The sequence below is a fragment of the Panulirus ornatus genome, chromosome 56, assembly GCF_036320965.1.
Source record: "Panulirus ornatus isolate Po-2019 chromosome 56, ASM3632096v1, whole genome shotgun sequence".
NCBI lineage: Eukaryota > Metazoa > Arthropoda > Malacostraca > Decapoda > Palinuridae > Panulirus > Panulirus ornatus.
This window is the reverse complement of record NC_092279.1, coordinates 1,946,579-1,966,630: the sequence shown is the minus strand read 5'-3', so window position 1 is coordinate 1,966,630 and position 20,052 is coordinate 1,946,579. Positions and strand designations below refer to the sequence as shown.

At 42.9% G+C, this 20,052-nt stretch overlaps 1 protein-coding gene across 1 annotated transcript in view; it reads right to left on the bottom strand.

Moving 5' to 3' along the window:
• The window catches only part of LOC139765815 (sodium- and chloride-dependent GABA transporter 2-like), a 39,374-nt gene extending 34,481 nt beyond the window's left edge, over nucleotides 1-4,893 (bottom strand). The window contains exon 1 of the mRNA XM_071693609.1: nucleotides 4,251-4,893. Coding sequence (XP_071549710.1) covers nucleotides 4,251-4,401 — 151 coding nt within the window. The 5' untranslated portion in view covers nucleotides 4,402-4,893. The remainder of the gene's footprint in view (nucleotides 1-4,250) is intronic.
• Nucleotides 4,894-20,052: the final 15,159 nt, after the last annotated feature.

The window sequence follows — 20,052 nt, the reverse complement described above, 5'->3', positions numbered from 1 at the left end:
TGACACAAGACCATGACAATGACACATCAGTATGACACAAGACCATGACAATGACACATCAGTATGACACAAGACCATGGCAATGACACATCAGTATGACACAAGACCATGACAATGACACATCAGTATGACACAAGACCATGACAATGACACATCAGTATGACACAAGACCATGACAATGACACATCAGTATGACACAAGACCATGACAATGACACATCAGTATGACACAAGACCATGACAATGACACATCAGTATGACACAAGACCATGACAATGACACATCAGTATGACACAAGACCATGACAATGACACATCAGTATGACACAAGACCATGACAATGACATATCAGTATGACACAAGACCATGACAATGACACATCAGTATGACACAAGACCAACTTCGAACCATTAGTATGACACAAAGTTATGGAAGGATCACTAGTATGATACATGGGATAATTAGTATGTCAGCATACCATACGAGAACCATCAGTGTGTTACTAGCTCATACTTGTACTTTTAGTATGACAGTACATCATGCTATAAAAAAGTATGACGCTACCACGCTAGAACCACCAGTATGACAGTAGCATATGCTAGAACCACTAGAATGATAGCAGATCATGCTCCTAGTATGACAGTAATTCATGCTAGAACCACTAGTATGACAGTAGCTCATGCTAAGACCACTAGTATGACAGTAGCTCATGCTAAGACCACTAGTATGACAGTAGCTCATGCTAAGACCACTAGTATGACAGTAGCTCATGCTAAGACCACTAGTATGACAGTAGCTCATGCTAGAACCACTAGTATGACAGTAGCTCATGCTAGAACCACTAGTATGACAGTAGCTCATGCTAGAACCACTAGTATGACAGCAGATCATGCTACTAATATGACAGTAGTTCATGCTAAGACCTCGAGTATAACAGCAGATCATGCTACTAGTATGACAGTAGATCATGCTAAGACCACTAGTATGACAGTAGCTCATGCTAAGACCACTAGTATGACAGTAGCTCATGCTAAGACCACTAGTATGACAGTAGCTCATGCTAAGACCACTAGTATGACAGTAGCTCATGCTAAGACCACTAGTATGACAGTAGCTCATGCTAAGACCACTAGTATGACAGTAGCTCATGCTAAGACCACCAGTATGACAGTAGCTCATGCTAAGACCACTAGTATGACAGTAGCTCATGCTAAGACCACTAGTATGACAGTAGCTCATGCTAAGACCACTAGTATGACAGTAGCTCATGCTAAGACCACTAGTATGACAGTAGCTCATGCTAAGACCACTAGTATGACAGTAGCTCATGCTAAGACCACTAGTATGACAGTAGCTCATGCTAAGACCACTAGTATGACAGTAGCTCATGCTAAGACCACTAGTATGACAGTAGCTCATGCTAAGACCACTAGTATGACAGTAGCTCATGCTAAGACCACTAGTATGACAGTAGCTCATGCTAAGACCACTAGTATGACAGTAGCTCATGCTAAGACCACTAGTATGACAGTAGCTCATGCTAAGACCACTAGTATGACAGTAGCTCATGCTAAGACCACTAGTATGACAGTAGCTCATGCTAAGACCACTAGTATGACAGTAGCTCATGCTACTAGTATGATTCAAGATCTAACATTAGAAAGCCAACGGTCCGGCATCAGGGCGTAAGCCTCATTAGCCTTCAGTCTGTGTTATGTAAAAAAGTAAAACAGGTTTCACCCTTGTTTGTAAAACAGGGAGAATATCGTCAGGCACTCCCAGGGCGAGTACCTCCTAACTCCCTTAAACGACTTCAACACTCCCTAACTGCCTTAATACGTCTCTAACACTCCCTAACTCCCTAATAAGTCTTTAACACTCCTTAACTCCCTTGATACGTCTCTAACACTCCCTAACTCCCTAATAAGTCTTTAACACTCCTTAACTCCCTTGATACGTCTCTAACACTCCCTAACTCCCTTATAAGTCTTTAACACTCCTTAACTCCTTTATGAGTCTTTAACACTCCCTAACTCCCTTGTAAGTCTTTAACACTCACTAAATCCCTTATAAGCCTTTAGCACTCCCTAACTCCCTAAATACGTCTCTAACACTCCCTTACCCCTTTGTACGTCCTGTATAATCCTCAACTCCCTTATACGTCTTTAAGACTCCCTTACTCACTTACACATCCAGTACCCTCCCTAACTCCCTTACACGTCCTGTGCATTCTCTAACTCCCTTATAAGTCTTTAACACTCCCTTACTCCCTATTACGTCTTTAACACTCCCTTAATCTCATTAATGCTTTTAACACTCCTTTACTCCCTATTACGTCTTTAACACTCCCTAAATCTCATTAATGCTTTTAACACCCCTAACTCCTTTGTGCGCATCTAACACTTTTCTAACTCCCTTATACACCTTAAACACCCCCTAACTCCCTTCTACGCCTTATACACTCCCTAACTCCCATACATACCTTTATCACTCCCTGACTTCCTTCTTCAAACTTAACACCCCCTAACTCCCTTACACGCCCTGTACACTCCCTTAAACAATTTTAACACTCCTTAACTCCCTTACACGCCCTGTACACCCCCTAACTCCCTTAAACAACTTTAACACTCCCTAACTCCCTTCTACACCCTTAACACTAACTCCCTTATACCCCCTTAACACTGCCGAGCTCCCTTATACGCTCTTAACATTCCCTAACTCCCTTACACTCCCTTAACACTGCCTAACTCCCTTATACACCCTTAACACTCCCTAACTCCCTTATACGCCTTGTACACACGATCTCCTTGCGTAATAAGACAACATTTGGTTACCATCTCACCTGTCATACCTAGTATGACACTTCAGGTCACACTAGGTCCACTACAGATCATACTGCGAAGTTTAAGTATGACGCTGGCTTCTCCGTGGATGATAAAGTATGACACTGGATCACATCAGAACAATTGATCATAACGGAGGATAAGTATGAGAGGTACTAGGTAGTCCGGCGACCGTCAGTATGACGATATTCACACTAATATGACACACTGGATCATGCTGAGGCCACAAGTGTGTTTCCTGCTCACACTTGAAGTGTCAAGTGACACGCTAGATCATATCACGGCTCTCAGTATGACACAGGGTCACACCGGCACTGCATAATAATTCTAAAGCTAGGTGACACCAGTGGTAAAATAAGGAGACACTAATAAAGAAAGGTGACACTACTGCTAAAAGAGGTGCCAACAGAACCAGATGGCACTAATGCTAAAGAAAGGTGACACTAGAACTAGGTGACACTAGTGCTAAAGAAAGGTGACACTAGAACTAGGTGACACTAGTGCTAAAGAAAGGTGACACTAGAACTAGGTGACACTAGTGCTAAAGAAAGGTGACACTAGATCTAGGGTGACACTAATGCTAAAAGATGTGACACGTGTTAAAAGAGTTGACAGCAGAACTAAGTGACACTATTGCTTAAAGAGGTGACAAGAGAACTAGATGACACTAGAGCTAAAGAAAAGTGACACTAATGCTACAGACAAGTGACACTAGAACTGGATGACACTAATGCTAAAGAAAGGTGACACTAGTGCTAATGAAAGTTGACACTAGAACTAGGTGACACTAATGCTAAAGAAAGGTGACACTAGTGCTAAACAAAGGCGACACTAATGCTATTAGATAAGCGACACTAACGCTACTAAAGAATGACACTAAAACTAGATGACAATAGTACCAAAGAAAGGTGACACTAGTGCTAAGGAAAGGTGTCACTAGAAATAGTTGACACAAGTGCTAAAGAGAGGTGACACTAGGTGACACTTATGCGAAAGACGACACTAGAACATTGACACTAGCGCTAAAGAAAGGTGGTCCTACAACTAGGTGACACTAGTGCTAAAGAAAGACGACACTAAAACAGGTGACACTAGCGCTAAAGAAAAGTGACACTAAAACTTGGCGACACTAGTTCTGAAGGTGACACACGAACTAGGTGACACTAGCGCTAAAGAAAGGTGATCCTAAAACTAGGTGACACTAGTGCTACACTTAATGACAACAGAACTAGGTGACACTAGTACTGATGAGAGATGACACTGAACTAGGTGACACCAGTACTGAAAGAAAAAGATGACACAACTAGGTGACACTACTGCTAAAGAAAGGTGACACTAGGGAACCACTGAGGTGACACCACCAGACCGCGCCTGAAGCCAGGCGACACGAAGAGCGCCGTGGTACTCACCGCCCCCGTTCTTGTAGCAGAGGTAGGGGAAGCGCCACACGTTGCCCAGGCCCACGCAAAAGCCGATGACCGAGAGGAGGAAGTCCAGCTTGTTGCTCCATTGCTCCCGCTCCTTCGTGTTACTCCCCTTGATGGCGATCTCGTCTGTCATAGCGACGGCGACGGAGCTGGTGCTGGCCGTCGGATCAATGGCGGCGGTGCCGGTCGCGCTCGGGCGAGGTGCTCCGGGAGGCGCGATGCTCGTAGTAGTAGTAGGCGTCGCGGCAGTGGTCTAAGGCGCTTGCAATTGCCTTCAGGTTTGTATATTCTTTAGGTTTTTCCTCTGAAAAAATCGGGTTCACAAGTGTTCCGTGAGGCGCGCGACGGTGACTGGGCGGGGTTGGGGAGGTGGTGGTTTTGGCGGGAGGGGGAGGTGGTTTAAGACAGTTCGCTCGGTCTGGGAACGAGCAGTTAGCGCTCACCGAAATAGGTCACCGAGGGAGAGAATTTATAAATATATATACATATACAATTGGACTCGAAATTGGTCTCCGCTGAGACGCGTCGTCTTCAGCGTCAGGAGTGTAGCCCAAGAGGGTCTTAATTTCTATATGCACGTCAGGTCTTAAGAAGTTCACAAGCTCAAGTGAGGGTTGAGAGTGAGGCCTGAGCACTCCCCGGCGCCAAATTTATAACAGCGGGTTGGCGCGTGCGCGAGCGCGCGCGAGAGAGGCGTCCCTCGCTCGAGATGCCAGATGCCACCAGGGCGTCCTGTCACGCCGAACGGGTATTGGTCATGTCCGTAACGCCGTTACTCTTGACCTCCCTCCATGAAGGAAAGTCCCGTCCATCTTGGAGGAAACTGGATTGTCCCATAAAAAAAAATGAAGTATTAATTTTCAAACGACCACAGTCTCTTTTAAATGGATCGTTTAACCTACCGATGACCTTATTTCCCTTTCGTTTATCAACAGACGTTTAAATCTCGGAGGATAAGACGGTAGGTAGAACAATTATTGATTTAGTAACGAAATGTATAAGAGTCCACGGACGCCTAAGCCGGCCGGCCGGCCGGCCTTTCCCCGTGACGGGTGGACGCTTCCACCCGCCCGTGACAAATCGACCCCCCTGCGTTACAAGCGTACCCCCCTCCTCCTCTCTCTCCGGGCGGCGGCGGCGGCGAAGGAAACTGCAGGTGAGGGAGGGAGGCCGCGCTTGGCAGTGCCACAGCTCAGGGGCAGCAGCATAAGCCCTGCCTCACCACTCGTGCCGTAGTATCTCGCCGCTATCTCTTTCTTAAGCAAGTATCTCTCCCTTATCAACATCGCTGTTCCAACAGGCGTCATTCTGTTGTCATTCGGTATTTCCCGCAGGGTTGGCTATTTTGGCGGTTTTTTATTCTTCTAACAGTATCTCTCCACCGATATTCACCATTAACAGGGGGAGGGTTCGATCCCCCATCAATCAAAGACTCAAAACACTTCAAGTGCCTAAAATGCACCAGAGAGATAGATAGATAGATAAAAGATAGACAAATAAAAGAGGAAAGTTCTAACGCCATCTGCTATAGAAATATATGCACTGTTGGCTTTGGCGCCAGAGTGGTGTGTGAATAAGTTTTACCTAAATATAGATCCCCACTTAATATCTTGAGCCTTCAGGCATATATATATATATATATATATATATATATATATATATATATATATATATATATATATATATATATATATATATATATATATATATATATATATATATATCTTTTCTTTCAAACTATTCGCCATTTCCCGCGTTAGCGAGGTAGCGTTAAGAACAGAGAACTGGGCCTTTGAGGGAATATCCTCACCTGGCCCCTTCTGTGTTCCTTCTTTTGGAAAATTTAAAAAAAAAAATAATGAGAGGCGAGGATTTCCAGCACCCCGCTCCCTCCCCTTTTAGTCGCCTTCTACGACACGCAGGGAATAGGTGGGAAGTATTCTTTCTCCCCTATCCCCAGGGTGCGCGTTCATATGCACTTTATTCGTATTCATATACCTCCGCGTTGTACAGTTAGGTTCGGTAAAACGCTATCAGCTGGCTAAGTGCGTCTGTTCGGAAACAACCAAGTATAGACCCCGTTGCTCACCATTGTGAGACGAAGGGTATTCGAGTACTTAGTATTTCGAATAGTTGTTTCCTATTATACAGTCCCATAGCCTAGCGGATAGCATGCCTGCCTCTTGCACAGGGGTCCCGGGTTCGATCCTGGCTGTTGGAGGTTTGTATGATATATATATATATATATATATATATATATATATATATATATATATATATATATATATATATATATATATATATATATATACATATATACCAGATATATATATATATATATATATATATATATATATATATATATATTTTTTTTTTGTTTTGTTTCCCAAATTGGAGGTGGAAAGATGGAGTGAAAAAGATTTTGAGTTATCGGGGCCTGAACATGCAGAAGGGTGAAAGGCGTGCAAGGAATAGAGTGAATTGGATCGATGTGGTACACCGGGGTTGACGTGCTGTCAGTGGATTGAATCACGGCATGTGAAGCGTCTGGGGTAAACCATGGAAAGTTCTGTGGGGCCTGGATGTGGAAAGGGAGCTGTGGTTTCGGGCATTATTGCATGACAGCTAGAGACGGAGAGTGAACGAATAGGGCCTTTGTTGTCTTTTCCTAGCGCTACCTCGCACACATAAGGGGGGAGGGGGATGGTATTCCGTGTGTGGCGAGGTGGCGATGGGAATGAATAAAGGTAGACAGTGTGAATTGTGTGCATGGGTATATATGTATGTGTCTGTGTGTGTATATATGTGTGTACATTGAGATGTATAGGTATGTACATTTGCGTGTGTGGACGTGTATGTATATACATGTGTATGGGGGTGGGTTGGGCCATTTCTTTCGTCTGTTTCCTTGCGCTACCTCGCAAACGCGGGAGACAGCGACAGAGCAAAATTAATATAATAAAATATATTTTTTCTTTTCTTTCAAACTATTCGCCATTTCCCGCGTTAGCAAGGTAGCGCTAAGAACAGAGGACTGGGCCTTTAAGGGAATATCCTCACCTGGCTCCCCCCCTCTGCTCCTTCTTTTGGAAAAAAAAAAAAGGGGAGGATTTCCAGCCCCCTGCTCTCTCCCCTTTTAGTCGCCTTCTACGACACGCAGGGAATACGTGGGAATACGTGGGAAGTATTCTTTCTCCCTTATCCCCAGGGATAAATATATATATATATATATATATATATATATATATATATATATATATATATACCAGATATATATATATATATATATATATATATATATATATATATATATATATATATATACCAGATATATATATATATATATTTTTTTTTTTGCTTTGTCGCTGTCTCCCGCGTTTGCGAGGTAGCGCAAGGAAACAGACGAAAGAAATGGCCCAACCCACCCCCACACACACACACATATATATATATATATATATATATATATATATATATATATATATATATATATATATATATATATGCTATTGACGTTTGTGTAAATAAATTATACATTTCCTTTTTCCATAGCCAGAGGTTGAACCATTATGTGACATTCATTTTTTTTTTCATTCATTTCAAGCTAGAACTTTCAGTTTTCTAAATTGTTTCTTACATTTTTCATATGTATATATATGTATGTGTGTGTGTGTGTATATGTGCGTATGTATGTGTATGTGTGTGTATGTGTATATGTATATATATATGTGTATATTATCCCTGGGGATAGGGGTGAAAGAATACTTCCCACGTATTCCTCGCGTGTCGTAGAAAGCGACTAGAGGGGACGGGAGCGGGGGGCCAGAAATCCTCCCCTCCTTGTATTAACTTTCTAAAATGGGAAACAGAAGAAGGAGTCACGCGGGGAGTGCTCATCCTCCTCGAAGGCTCAGAGTGGGGTGCCTAAATGTGTGTGGATGTAACCAAGATGTGAAAAAGGAGAGATAGGTAGTATGTTTGAGGAAAGGAACCTGGATGTTTTGGCTCTGAGTGAAACGAAGCTCAAGGGTAAAGGGGAAGAGTGGTTTGGGAATGTCTGGGGAGTAAGTCAGGGGTTAGTGAGAGGACAAGAGCAAGGGAAGGAGTAGCAATACTCCTGAAACAGGAGTTGTGGGAGTATGTGATAGAATGTAAGAAAGTAAATTCTCGATTAATATGGGTAAAACTGAAAGTTGATGGAGAGAGGTGGGTGATTATTGGTGCATATGCACCTGGGCATGAGAAGAAAGATCATGAGAGGCAAGTGTTTTGGGAGCAGCTGAATGAGTGTGTTAGTGGTTTTGATGCACGAGACCGGGTTATAGTGATGGGTGATTTGAATGCAAAGGTGAGTAATGTGGCAGTTGAGGGAATAATTGGTATACATGGGGTGTTCAGTGTTGTAAATGGAAATGGTGAAGAGCTTGTAGATTTATGTGCTGAAAAAGGACTGATGATTGGGAATACCTGGTTTAAAAAGCGAGATATACATAAGTATACTTATGTAAGTAGGAGAGATGGCCAGAGAGCGTTATTGGATTACGTGTTAATTGACAGGCGTGCGAAAGAGAGACTTTTGGATGTTAATGTGCTGAGAGGTGCAACTGGAGGGATGTCTGATCATTATCTTGTGGAGGCTAAGGTGAAGATTTGTATGGGTTTTCAGAAAAGAAGAGTGAATGTTGGGGTGAAGAGGGTGGTGAGAGTAAGTGAGCTTGGGAAGGAGACCTGTGTGAGGAAGTACCAGGAGAGACTGAGTACAGAATGGAAAAAGGTGAGAACAATGGAAGTAAGGGGAGTGGGGGAGGAATGGGATGTATTTAGGGAATCAGTGATGGATTGCGCAAAAGATGCTTGTGGCATGAGAAGAGTGGGAGGTGGGTTGATTAGAAAGGGTAGTGAGTGGTGGGATGAAGAAGTAAGAGTATTAGTGAAAGAGAAGAGAGAGGCATTTGGACGATTTTTGCAGGGAAAAAATGCAATTGAGTGGGAGATGTATAAAAGAAGAGACAGGAGGTCAAGAGAAAGGTGCAAGAGGTGAAAAAAAGGGCAAATGAGAGTTGGGGTGAGAGAGTATCATTAAATTTTAGAGAGAATAAAAAGATGTTCTGGAAGGAGGTAAATAAAGTGCGTAAGACAAGGGAGCAAATGGGAACTTCAGTGAAGGGCGCAAATGGGGAGGTGATAACAAGTACTGGTGATGTGAGAAGGAGATGGAGTGAGTATTTTGAAGGTTTGTTGAATGTGTTTGATGATAGAGTGGCAGATATAGGGTGTTTTGGTCGAGGTGGTGTGCAAAGTGAGAGGGTTAGGGAAAATGATTTGGTAAACAGAGAAGAGGTAGTGAAAGCTTTGCGGAAGATGAAAGCCGGCAAGGCAGCAGGTTTGGATGGTATTGCAGTGGAATTTATTAAAAAAGGGGGTGACTGTATTGTTGACTGGTTGGTAAGGTTATTTAATGTATGTATGACTCATGGTGAGGTGCCTGAGGATTGGCGGAATGCGTGCATAGTGCCATTGTACAAAGGCAAAGGGGATAAGAGTGAGTGCTCAAATTACAGAGGTATAAGTTTGTTGAGTATTCCTGGTAAATTATATGGGAGGGTATTGATTGAGAGGGTGAAGGCATGTACAGAGCATCAGATCGGGGAAGAGCAGTGTGGTTTCAGAAGTGGTAGAGGATGTGTGGATCAGGTGTTTGCTTTGAAGAATGTATGTGAGGAATACTTAGAAAAGCAAATGGATTTGTATGTAGCATTTATGGATCTGGAGAAGGCATATGATAGAGTTGATAGAGATGCTCTGTGGAAGGTATTAAGAATATATGGTGTGGGAGGAAAGTTGTTAGAAGCAGTGAAAAGTTTTTATCGAGGATGTAAGGCATGTGTACGTGTAGGAAGAGAGGAAAGTGATTGGTTCTCAGTGAATGTAGGTTTGCGGCAGGGGTGTGTGATGTCTCCATGGTTGTTTAATTTGTTTATGGATGGGGTTGTTAGGGAGGTAAATGCAAGAGTTTTGGAAAGAGGGGCAAGTATGAAGTCTGTTGGGGATGAGAGAGCTTGGGAAGTGAGTCAGTTGTTGTTCGCTGATGATACAGTGCTGGTGGCTGATTCATGTGAGAAACTGCAGAAGCTGGTGACTGAGTTTGGTAAAGTGTGTGGAAGAAGAAAGTTAGAGTAAATGTGAATAAGAGCAAGGTTATTAGGTACAGTAGGGTTGAGGGTCAAGTCAATTGGGAGGTGAGTTTGAATGGAGAAAAACTGGAGGAAGTGAAGTGTTTTAGATATCTGGGAGTGGATCTGGCAGCGGATGGAACCATGGAAGCGGAAGTGGATCATAGGGTGGGGGAGGGGGCGAAAATTCTGGGGGCCTTGAAGAATGTGTGGAAGTCGAGAACATTATCTCGGAAAGCAAAAATGGGTATGTTTGAAGGAATAGTGGTTCCAACAATGTTGTATGGTTGCGAGGCGTGGGCTATGGATAGAGTTGTGCGCAGGAGGATGGATGTGCTGGAAATGAGATGTTTGAGGACAATGTGTGGTGTGAGGTGGTTTGATCGAGTGAGTAACGTAAGGGTAAGAGAGATGTGTGGAAATAAAAAGAGCGTGGTTGAGAGAGCAGAGGAGGGTGTTTTGAAGTGGTTTGGGCACATGGAGAGAATGAGTGAGGAAAGATTGACCAAGAGGATATATGTGTCGGAGGTGGAGGGAACGAGGAGAAGAGGGAGACCAAATTGGAGGTGGAAAGATGGAGTGAAAAAGAATTTGTGTGATCGGGGCCTGAACATGCAGGAGGGTGAAAGGAGGGCAAGGAATAGAGTGAATTGGAGCGATGTGGTATACCGGGGTTGACGTGCTGTCAGTGGATTGAATCAAGGCATGTGAAGCGTCTGGGGTAAACCATGGAAAGCTGTGTAGGTATGTATATTTGCGTGTGTGGACGTATGTATATACATGTGTATGGGGGGGGGGGGTGGGCATTTCTTTCGTCTGTTTCCTTGCGCTACCTCGCAAACGCGGGAGACGGCGACAAAGTATAATAAATAAATATAAATAAAATAATAATAATAATAATAATAACAAAAATGATAATAATAAATGATAATTATGATAATAATAATACTAATAATAATAATAATAATAATAATAATAATGATTATAATAAAAATGATAATAAATGATAATTATGATAATAATAATAATAATGATAATAATAATAATAATAATAATAATAATAATAATAATAATAATAATAATAATAACCTTATGATAACAACAACAACAACAACAATAATAATGATAATAATAATAATGATAATAATAATGATAATAATGATAATGATAATAATAATAATAATAATAATAATAATAATAATAATAATAATAATAACAATAATAATAATAATAATAATAATAATAATAATAATAATAATAATAATAATAATAATAATAATAATAATAATAATAATAATAATAATAATAATAACAATAATAATAATAATAATAATAATAATAATAATAATAACAACAATAATAATAAATTCATACATTATATTACTCGAGTTCGCCACTTCCCGCGTCGGCGAGGTAGCGCCAGGAGCAGACAATGCAAGTGGTTCCCGTCTCTCACGTCCATTCTCCAGCTTGTCATGCGCCGCGCGCGCCATCATCATCATTATCCTAGTCATCATGCTGTTGTTGTGGCATTCTTACTTCTTTATACTGTCTACCAAACAATCATCACCTTAACCCTGATTTAGTGAAGATGTGGTTGACCCGATTCAAGCGGCGTCAGGTCAAATGCCAGTGTTGTTGTTAGAGGGGTGAAGGGGGAGTTAAAAGATGACCCCCCCTTCCCCCTCATGTCAAGCACTGTCTTCACTCTAATGCCAGTGGTGTGGAGGGCTTAGTGTAGATAAGGTCGTGTTGACGATCAAGGTTGTAGTGATGATGGCCTCTGACCTACAATGGTTAGGTCAGAGGTCAGAGTTGTGGAGAGGGTATTGAAGATGATGGTGGTCTTGGGGGAAAATTGTGCTTTGACCTGACGAGTAAGGTCAAGGGCCGATGATGATGTAGCGTAGATGAAGACGAAGGTGGCCTGTGACCTTGACCCCATAAGGGTAGTGGTGAAGATGTTGGTGTAGTGGTGTAGATGATGGTGTAGTGAAGATGAGGGTGTAGTGAAGATGAGGGTGTAGTGAAGATAAGATCGTTAATGTCTCACACCGTTGTAAACGAGTACGACAGTAGTAGTAGTAGTAGTAGTAGTAGTAGTTGTATTTGTAGTAGTAGTAGTAATAGATTTGTAGTAGTAGTACTAGTAGTAGTAGTAGTAGTAGTTGTATTTGTAGTAGTAGTAGTAATAGATTTGTAGTAGTAGTACTAGTAGTAGTAGTAGTAGTAGTTGTATTTGTAGTAGAAGTAGTAGTAGTAGTAGTATTTGTAGTAGTATCTGTAGTAGTAGTAGTAGTAGTAGTAGTAGTAGTAGTAGTAGTAGTAGAAGTAGCAGTAGAAGTAGAAGTAGAAGTAGAAGTAGAAGTAGAAGTAGTAGTAGTAGTAGTAGTAGTAGTATTTGTAGTAGTAGTAGTAGAAGTAGTAGTAGTATCATCATCATTAATGTTATCATTAATGATAATCATAAAATAATTACAATAATAATAATAATAATAATAATAATAATAATAATAATAATAATAATAATAATAATAATAATAATAATAATGATAATAATAATAATAATAATAATAATAATAATAATAATAATAATAATAATAATAATAATAATAATAATGAAGATTAAGTAGCATATGTGTAAAGACACCAGGAGAGACAAAGTAACGAATGGGCAGAGGTTGAGTTGAAGGTATGAGAGTGGAAGAGAGTGGAAAGTAATTAAACGTTTAGATATGTGGATGACGTGTTTGGCATGTGGAAGGTGGGATGTGGATGTATGAGAAAGCGTAACTGATGGTTGACTGAGGATAAAGAGGAAGGGGAGGTAAACGAATAATATTTGTAATGAAGTAGTGCGAGTGATTAAAGGGAGTACAAGAGAAAGTATTTGGAAGACGAGAGAAAAGTGTGAACACAGAAAAAGAGGATATGTGAGAAATCTGGTGAGAGAATATTCATAGACTTCAGAGACACACTAACACACAAAGGCTTAAAGAAGAAATGGAATTAATATTTTGAAGGACTGCTGAAAGAGTCAAATGATTAGGAGGTAGACATTGTGGTGTACTTGCAACGAAGTGGTATATGAAATGATTCATGGCAAATAGTATGGCAAAAAAGGGAAGGTAGTTAGGTAGTTAGATATGTCAAATAAGCGGCATTTGCTGGGATAGCTGTTGAATTCTTCAAGGAAGAGGGTGACAGTGTTGTTGTCCAATTAGTATGTTGTTCTCTGGTTTGTATGGTGCCTGAGGACTGGCAGAATGCATGTGCAATGCCCTTGAATAAGTGCAAGGGGGATTAAAATCAATATATATGAATCACAAAGGGTTTACTAGCTAGTGAGCTGTATGGGAGAGAGGCACAGAGCGATTGACGGGGGAGGCGCAACGGGGAGGCATAAGGCGAGGCGGAAGGTGTGTTTGCTTTGAAGAATTGTGTGTGTGTGTGTGTGTGTGTGTGTGTGAGAGAGAGAGAGAGAGAGAGAGAGAGAGAGAGAGAGAGAGAGAGAGAGAGAGAGAGAGAGAGAGAGAGAGAGAGAGAGAGAGAGAGAGAGAGATCTGGAGAAAGCATATATGGTGACAGAACTAACTTATGCAAAGTGTCACAAAGAAATGGGTGAGATGAAACGTTACTTAATGCAATGAGGAGTTTTGCAGGAGGTGTGAGATATGTGGGCGAGTAGGATGGGAAGAAGGTAGGTGGTTCCCGATGAAGATGGGTCTGCACCATGGCTGTTTGATATATTCATGGACAAAGTTGTGAGGGGCGTTAAATACGAGGGTCTACACCCTGAGCTTGGCTCTGGTGGACCTGGGAGGTAAATGAATTCCTGTGTGCAGGTCACAGATCTGACAGAAGATTGCACAGAGTACCTCCAGAAGCTGGTGTCACGGCCTCGGAGTGTGTGTGTGTGTGTGTGTGTGTGTGTGTGTGTGTGTGTGAAAGGAGGGGAGTTGACATAGGATGACTCTGGCTTAAAATGGGGAAGGACCTGGAGCAAGTGGTGGGGTCCCTTAAATACTTGGGAGTGGACGTGCCAGCAGGTGGAACCATGGCGACCAAAAATAGAGTCCCGCACATCAAGAAGCAAGAAGATGAGTTCAGTGGCAGTAGAGACAGATATGGGTGTGACTGAAGCTATAGGAATTCCCGACGGCCCTGTACGGACATGAGTTTTGGTCCCTGGACGTAGAAGAGAGGAAGGTGGTGGAGCTGTTGGATATGAAATGCCTTTGGGTGATACGTGGTGTGAAGTAAGGTCGATCAAGTCTGGAATGACAGAGTCATAATGGGGTGTGATAGTCAGCAAAGACTGCTTATTGAGGCTGACGAGGGTGTGTTGAAATGGTTCAGGCATATGAGAGGATGAGCGAAGAGATCTATGACTAAAAAGTAAGGGGAAATTGGGCTGAGGAGAGCCCCAGGATACAGAAGGATGGAGTAGTGATGAAGGCATATGGTTACCGGAGGGTCTAAATTTTATGCAGGAGCGTGCAAGGCGTGCACTGGAAGGAGTGAATGGCGTGGGTACATGGGAAGAACGTGTTGCCAGTAAGATGAACCAGGGTATACAGGAAACAATCAGGCACAACAATGGAAGAGGTTGTGGGGCTTGGTTGTGGATGGTAGGCTTTGGGTTACATTGGACATGACAGCTGGAGAGGTGAAGGCCGCAAATGAAGCTACTGCTAATTCGCCAGGGTGGGAAAAGCAATTATCATCATTTCATTATTATCATTATCATTATTAATATAATTATCATTATTATTACCATTATCTATATCATCATTACTATCATGTTTGTTATCATCATCATCACTATCATTTTCACATTATTCATATCATCACTATCAGTAACGTCTCATCATCACTATTTTGTCGTTACTCCAGTCATCACAATCATCTTTGTTGTTGCTGTTGTACGTTTTCACTTGTTGTTATGACCATCAACACACCAGATGTTACTACTGCCACCAGCAAGGGAGAACAGGTGTGCTCACACACACACACACACACACACACACACACACACACACACACACACACACACACAAGCCCCACTTCTCGGCCTCTCTTGCAGATGGGGAGGCTGCAGTCACATGGGGGAGTGCTTGTCAGAGGGTAAGGCGAGATTGAAAAGTAGGAATGGGGAGGTTAATGGGGGCATAATGTTAAGGAGACGGTCCATGGTTGTGGAGGGTTGGTGGTTGAAGATAATGGCTAGTGTATGACAGTGGGGGAGGAGATTTGACAGGTGTTGGAGACTTGGTGGTGAAGTGGGGGAGGAGGGACTTGATTTTGTTGGGGGGGGGGGCGTTGGTGGGAGATGTTCGCTACGGGTGATGGAGAGAGAGAGAGAGAGAGAGAGAGAGAGAGAGAGAGAGAGAGAGAGAGAGAGAGAGAGAGAGAGAGAGAGAGAGAGAGAGAGAGAGAGAGGGGGGTGACTGCGGTGAAGGAGGTCAATGGTGGTGGGGAAGTAGTCAAGAGGGAAGGCCAGCATACGTGTTAATGGTCCTGATGGTCCACCAAGGATGCTGATGCAGCTGGGAATGGTCCACGCAACAACGAGAAACACTCGATATGTTTTCATCAACTCCCTCCACTTGTCTCCTATGGCACACATAACCAACCGACGTCCCCCCCTATAGCACACTATCCTCCTGGACGTTATCTGCTCATGATAACCCAGATGGTCGACCATCTAACTCTGCGTAGACTTCAACGACCCTTTTTTTCTTTCTCTCTGGATTGGAGGAGACGTTTCAGACCTCGGCTCTGAATGCTGGACAGGAAGTTCGAATGGTCTGAATGAAGCAACCCATATATGCTTAGGAGGGAGTAGGGTGCACGAGACTGATTGGTCACAACAGATGCTCTAGGAGGCAACATTCGACCGGTCTAGTCTCGTGTATTTTATTTTTAGCCATTTGTGCTTTGCTTGTTGGCCTGGTAGTGTGTGTGTGTGTGTGTGTGTGTGTGTGTGTGTGTGTGTGTGTGTGTGTGTGTGTGTGTTGGGAGGGGGGTGATGATGTGTTTGGGGGAGGGTGGTGGTGGTCAGCACCAGTTGTGGCCCAACAGGATGTTGGGTGGTTGGGGACAGGACCAGAACATGCGGGCACCGTTACCTAAGCTGCATCAACGCTACGCGCCGGGGGGTTCTCGTACTCACACAATACGTATCGTGTGTCGCGACCTTCGTACAATGTGGAGGTCTGTTGCTGTACACTCCAGGGGCGCGCGATGCCGCAGCCTTCAGTTCTTGATATACAAATGGTTGTCACTCGACTCCAAGGATTAAGGTGTCGGATTAAGGGATTAAGGGATTACTGTCGTGCATGGATTAACTTCTTGTAATCTCCACTTAAAAGTTCGTTGAATTTCAGGAGTCATGTTTTGTTACTATCTGGTTAAGGTCATCAAAGACTTTATAGGTTCAGGTCTGATAATCTCAGGTCAAAGGTCGTCCAACTTCAATGGTCACCATCTTGTAATCTCCGGTCAAAGGTCGTTGAACTTCAGGGGGTCACCATCTTGCAATCTCCGGTCAAAGGTCATCCAACTCCAGGGGTCACCATCTTGTAATCTCCGGTCAAAGGTCGTTGAACTTTAAGGGGTTACCATTATGTAATCTCCGGTCAAAGGTCATCCAACTCCAGGGGTCACCATCATGCAAGCTCCGGTCAAAGGTCGTTGAACTCCAGGGGTCCCCATCATGCAATCTCCGGTCAAAGGTCGTTCAAAACATTAGGGGGCGGGGGGGGGGGGGGGGAGTTTCAGGTCTTGTAATCTCGGGTTTAAAGTTATCGAACTCCAGCGGGTTCAGGTCTTGTTATGTCTGGTTAACATCGTCAAACTCAAGGGCTCCAGCTCTTGTAGTTTGTGGTTAAAGTCGTCCAAAAAAAAGAAAAGAAAATCAGGGGTTCAGATTTTGTAATCTCTGGCCAAAAGTTGTCAAAAACAGCAGAAGGTTCAGGTCTTGTATATTCCCTGGGGGTGCCAAGTCGTGATTCAGGAAGGTTCGACTTCGTCAGCCCCTTCGTCAGGATACCTTGGGTTCCGAATGCACGTTTGTATGAGGGTGAAGGTGTCACATTAAATACACCTATGGAACGCCCCCAAGACTTTTGGGAAACAGACTTTGCTATGTCGAGCAAGTGGGACTTCCAGAACTGAGCGGAGGAGGGGGGGGAGGTTAATTACAGTGTGTTATGTTATTACAAGATTCAACTGCGTCCTTTGAATTTGAAAAGAGGGAAACAAATGACTTCTAAGGAGATATAAAAAGAGAGATTGCGTTGTACCACTTTCAAATCCAAACAGGTTACTGCTTCCCCATTCTGAGATGCTACACAGATCCGAATAAGTTCAGTACGAGAAGGGGAATGAGTCTTAGAAGGAAGAAGGAAAATGGAAAGGGGGGGTTGAAGTGGGTAATAGGAATCCTCAGCAGAAGAGTGAATAGGGTTAGAAGTAAAAAAGAGAGAGATCATTTATTGAGATTGGAAAGAGAGTAGGCACTAAAGCAGAACCCTGAGGAACAACATAGGATAGGAAGAGGAAGTCACTCCTTCAACAACCACCAAAATGGAACGGCCAGATTGGACACTATGCATTAAGGAACAGAAAAAAAAAAAAACAACACCAGAGAAGCCAAAGGAAGGGAATTTAGAAAGCAAAGCCTTATGCCACACCGTGTCAAATGCTTTCGAGAAGTCGAGGCTTACGACAAAAAGGTTCACCAAAATTCCTGAGAGAGAGAGAGAGAGAGAGAGAGAGAGAGAGAGAGAGAGAGAGAGAGAGAGAGAGAGAGAGAGAGAGAGAGAGAGAGTGAATCATATAGGGAGGAAGATCATCAGTAGACGTAGCACAGGGATATCCGTCCTGGTGGTCAGGTAGAAGGGAGTGGAATTCGAAGTGTTTGAACAAGCGAGAATTAAGAGAGTATCGAAGACTTTGTAGAGAGCAGAACTGACAGCAATGGGGCGATAGCTAGAGAGGTTAGAACAGTCTCCTTACCTATGGCTCGATTGGACCTGGCGGAAGAAGATTCTGGGTTTTGATAAAGGCGAAGTAGACGAGCAAGGACCGGCCACCTGGAGCTGGGAGAGTACTTGGGAAGACCTTTGCATCAGAAGAATATAAGGGATGACACAGGTGCAGTAGGAAGAGACGGGAGCGCGAGGATTAGAAGTAGAATCATCCTAGGATGAAATAGAGGATTTTAAGGTACGAAAAGGAGTGCCTTTATTGATTGATAGTTAGCTACAGGGGTTGAACTACATAAGTTATTGGAGAAATTTTTTAGTCGAGGATCAAAGACGATTTGTCAACGGGAGTCCAATCATCAAATTATTTCTTTTAATGAAGATATGCTTGATTTTACGAAGAGCATAGTTGCAGCGATTCCGAGCAGAAATGAAAGTAGTGTGGGATTCACGGGCGGGGAAGAGTGTCAAAGCCATGGCACGCTCTATCCTCGAGGAGGCGACATACGGCAAACCAGAAATGATCAGACAATAACCACAGGAAGAAACATTTGGTCCAAGATGGGATAAAGGACTCCATCCCTATCAAGATACGCTCTGCTATACGTTCAGCACAACACGAGACGACCCGGCCAGCCAAGAAATACTTGACCCTGGGAAAGGCAGTAAAGAAGTTGTACAGGGATGTCTGCAGGGCTCTTCCATATGGTCAAAACTGGCGCTTCGAGACGGGCATAGGAGCTGGGCGTACCCTAAATCAGTCGCGAGTGAGGTAGGAATGCATCTGGAGGATCTCAAGGGGACAGAGAGTGGATTCAGAATTAAGGAAGAGATCGAGTCGTGCTTGAAGAGTGGTCGTGACAATCGAGAACTCCTTTTAGGCATTTATTCAACCACTTCCACATCGTTGAAAGGAGGGAAAACAAAAGCCCTACGCTCCATCGGGGTCATCCCTGGTGATGCCTAGGGAATATTTGTGATGTATGTTGAAAAACCCTTCACAAATGGTATTCAAGAGCGTGGATATGATGGGAACACTGGGTTAGATACGAAACACAACAGCAAAGTTATAGAATGTAAGAGAAGTTTTGAGCCATACGATCCACAAGATGAGTGATGGGAGTCTCCCTCTTACACCAGGCATCCAGGCCTCCCTCGGGGCGGACACGATGGTGAGAGATTGACACGTCAGAGTTCTTATCATGTACAGGGGAAGCCACCTTGGTTGGATGGGTTCCGGATGATGATGACCAGGGAAGACATGGTAGGAAGGTGGTCAACAGAGGGAAGATTAATCGTCTCGAATGATGGATTCCCATAAGTTAACCAAGTACAGACGTTAAGCTGGTTCGGACGATATATATATATATATATATATATATATATATATATATATATATATATATATATATATATATATATATATATATATATATATTCCGGGTAGTGACTTGCTACCTACCTTTCTTTCCTTTTTTTTTTCTCTTGTATCGGTGTTACGTTGGCAAACTTCCATTCCCCCTTGGCTGCAAGAATTGAGCCAGGTCACTGACTTCTATGTCGCAATAAAATGCTTTACCATCCATCTAATCAAGAATATGTTTTTCGTTGTTCATTCTA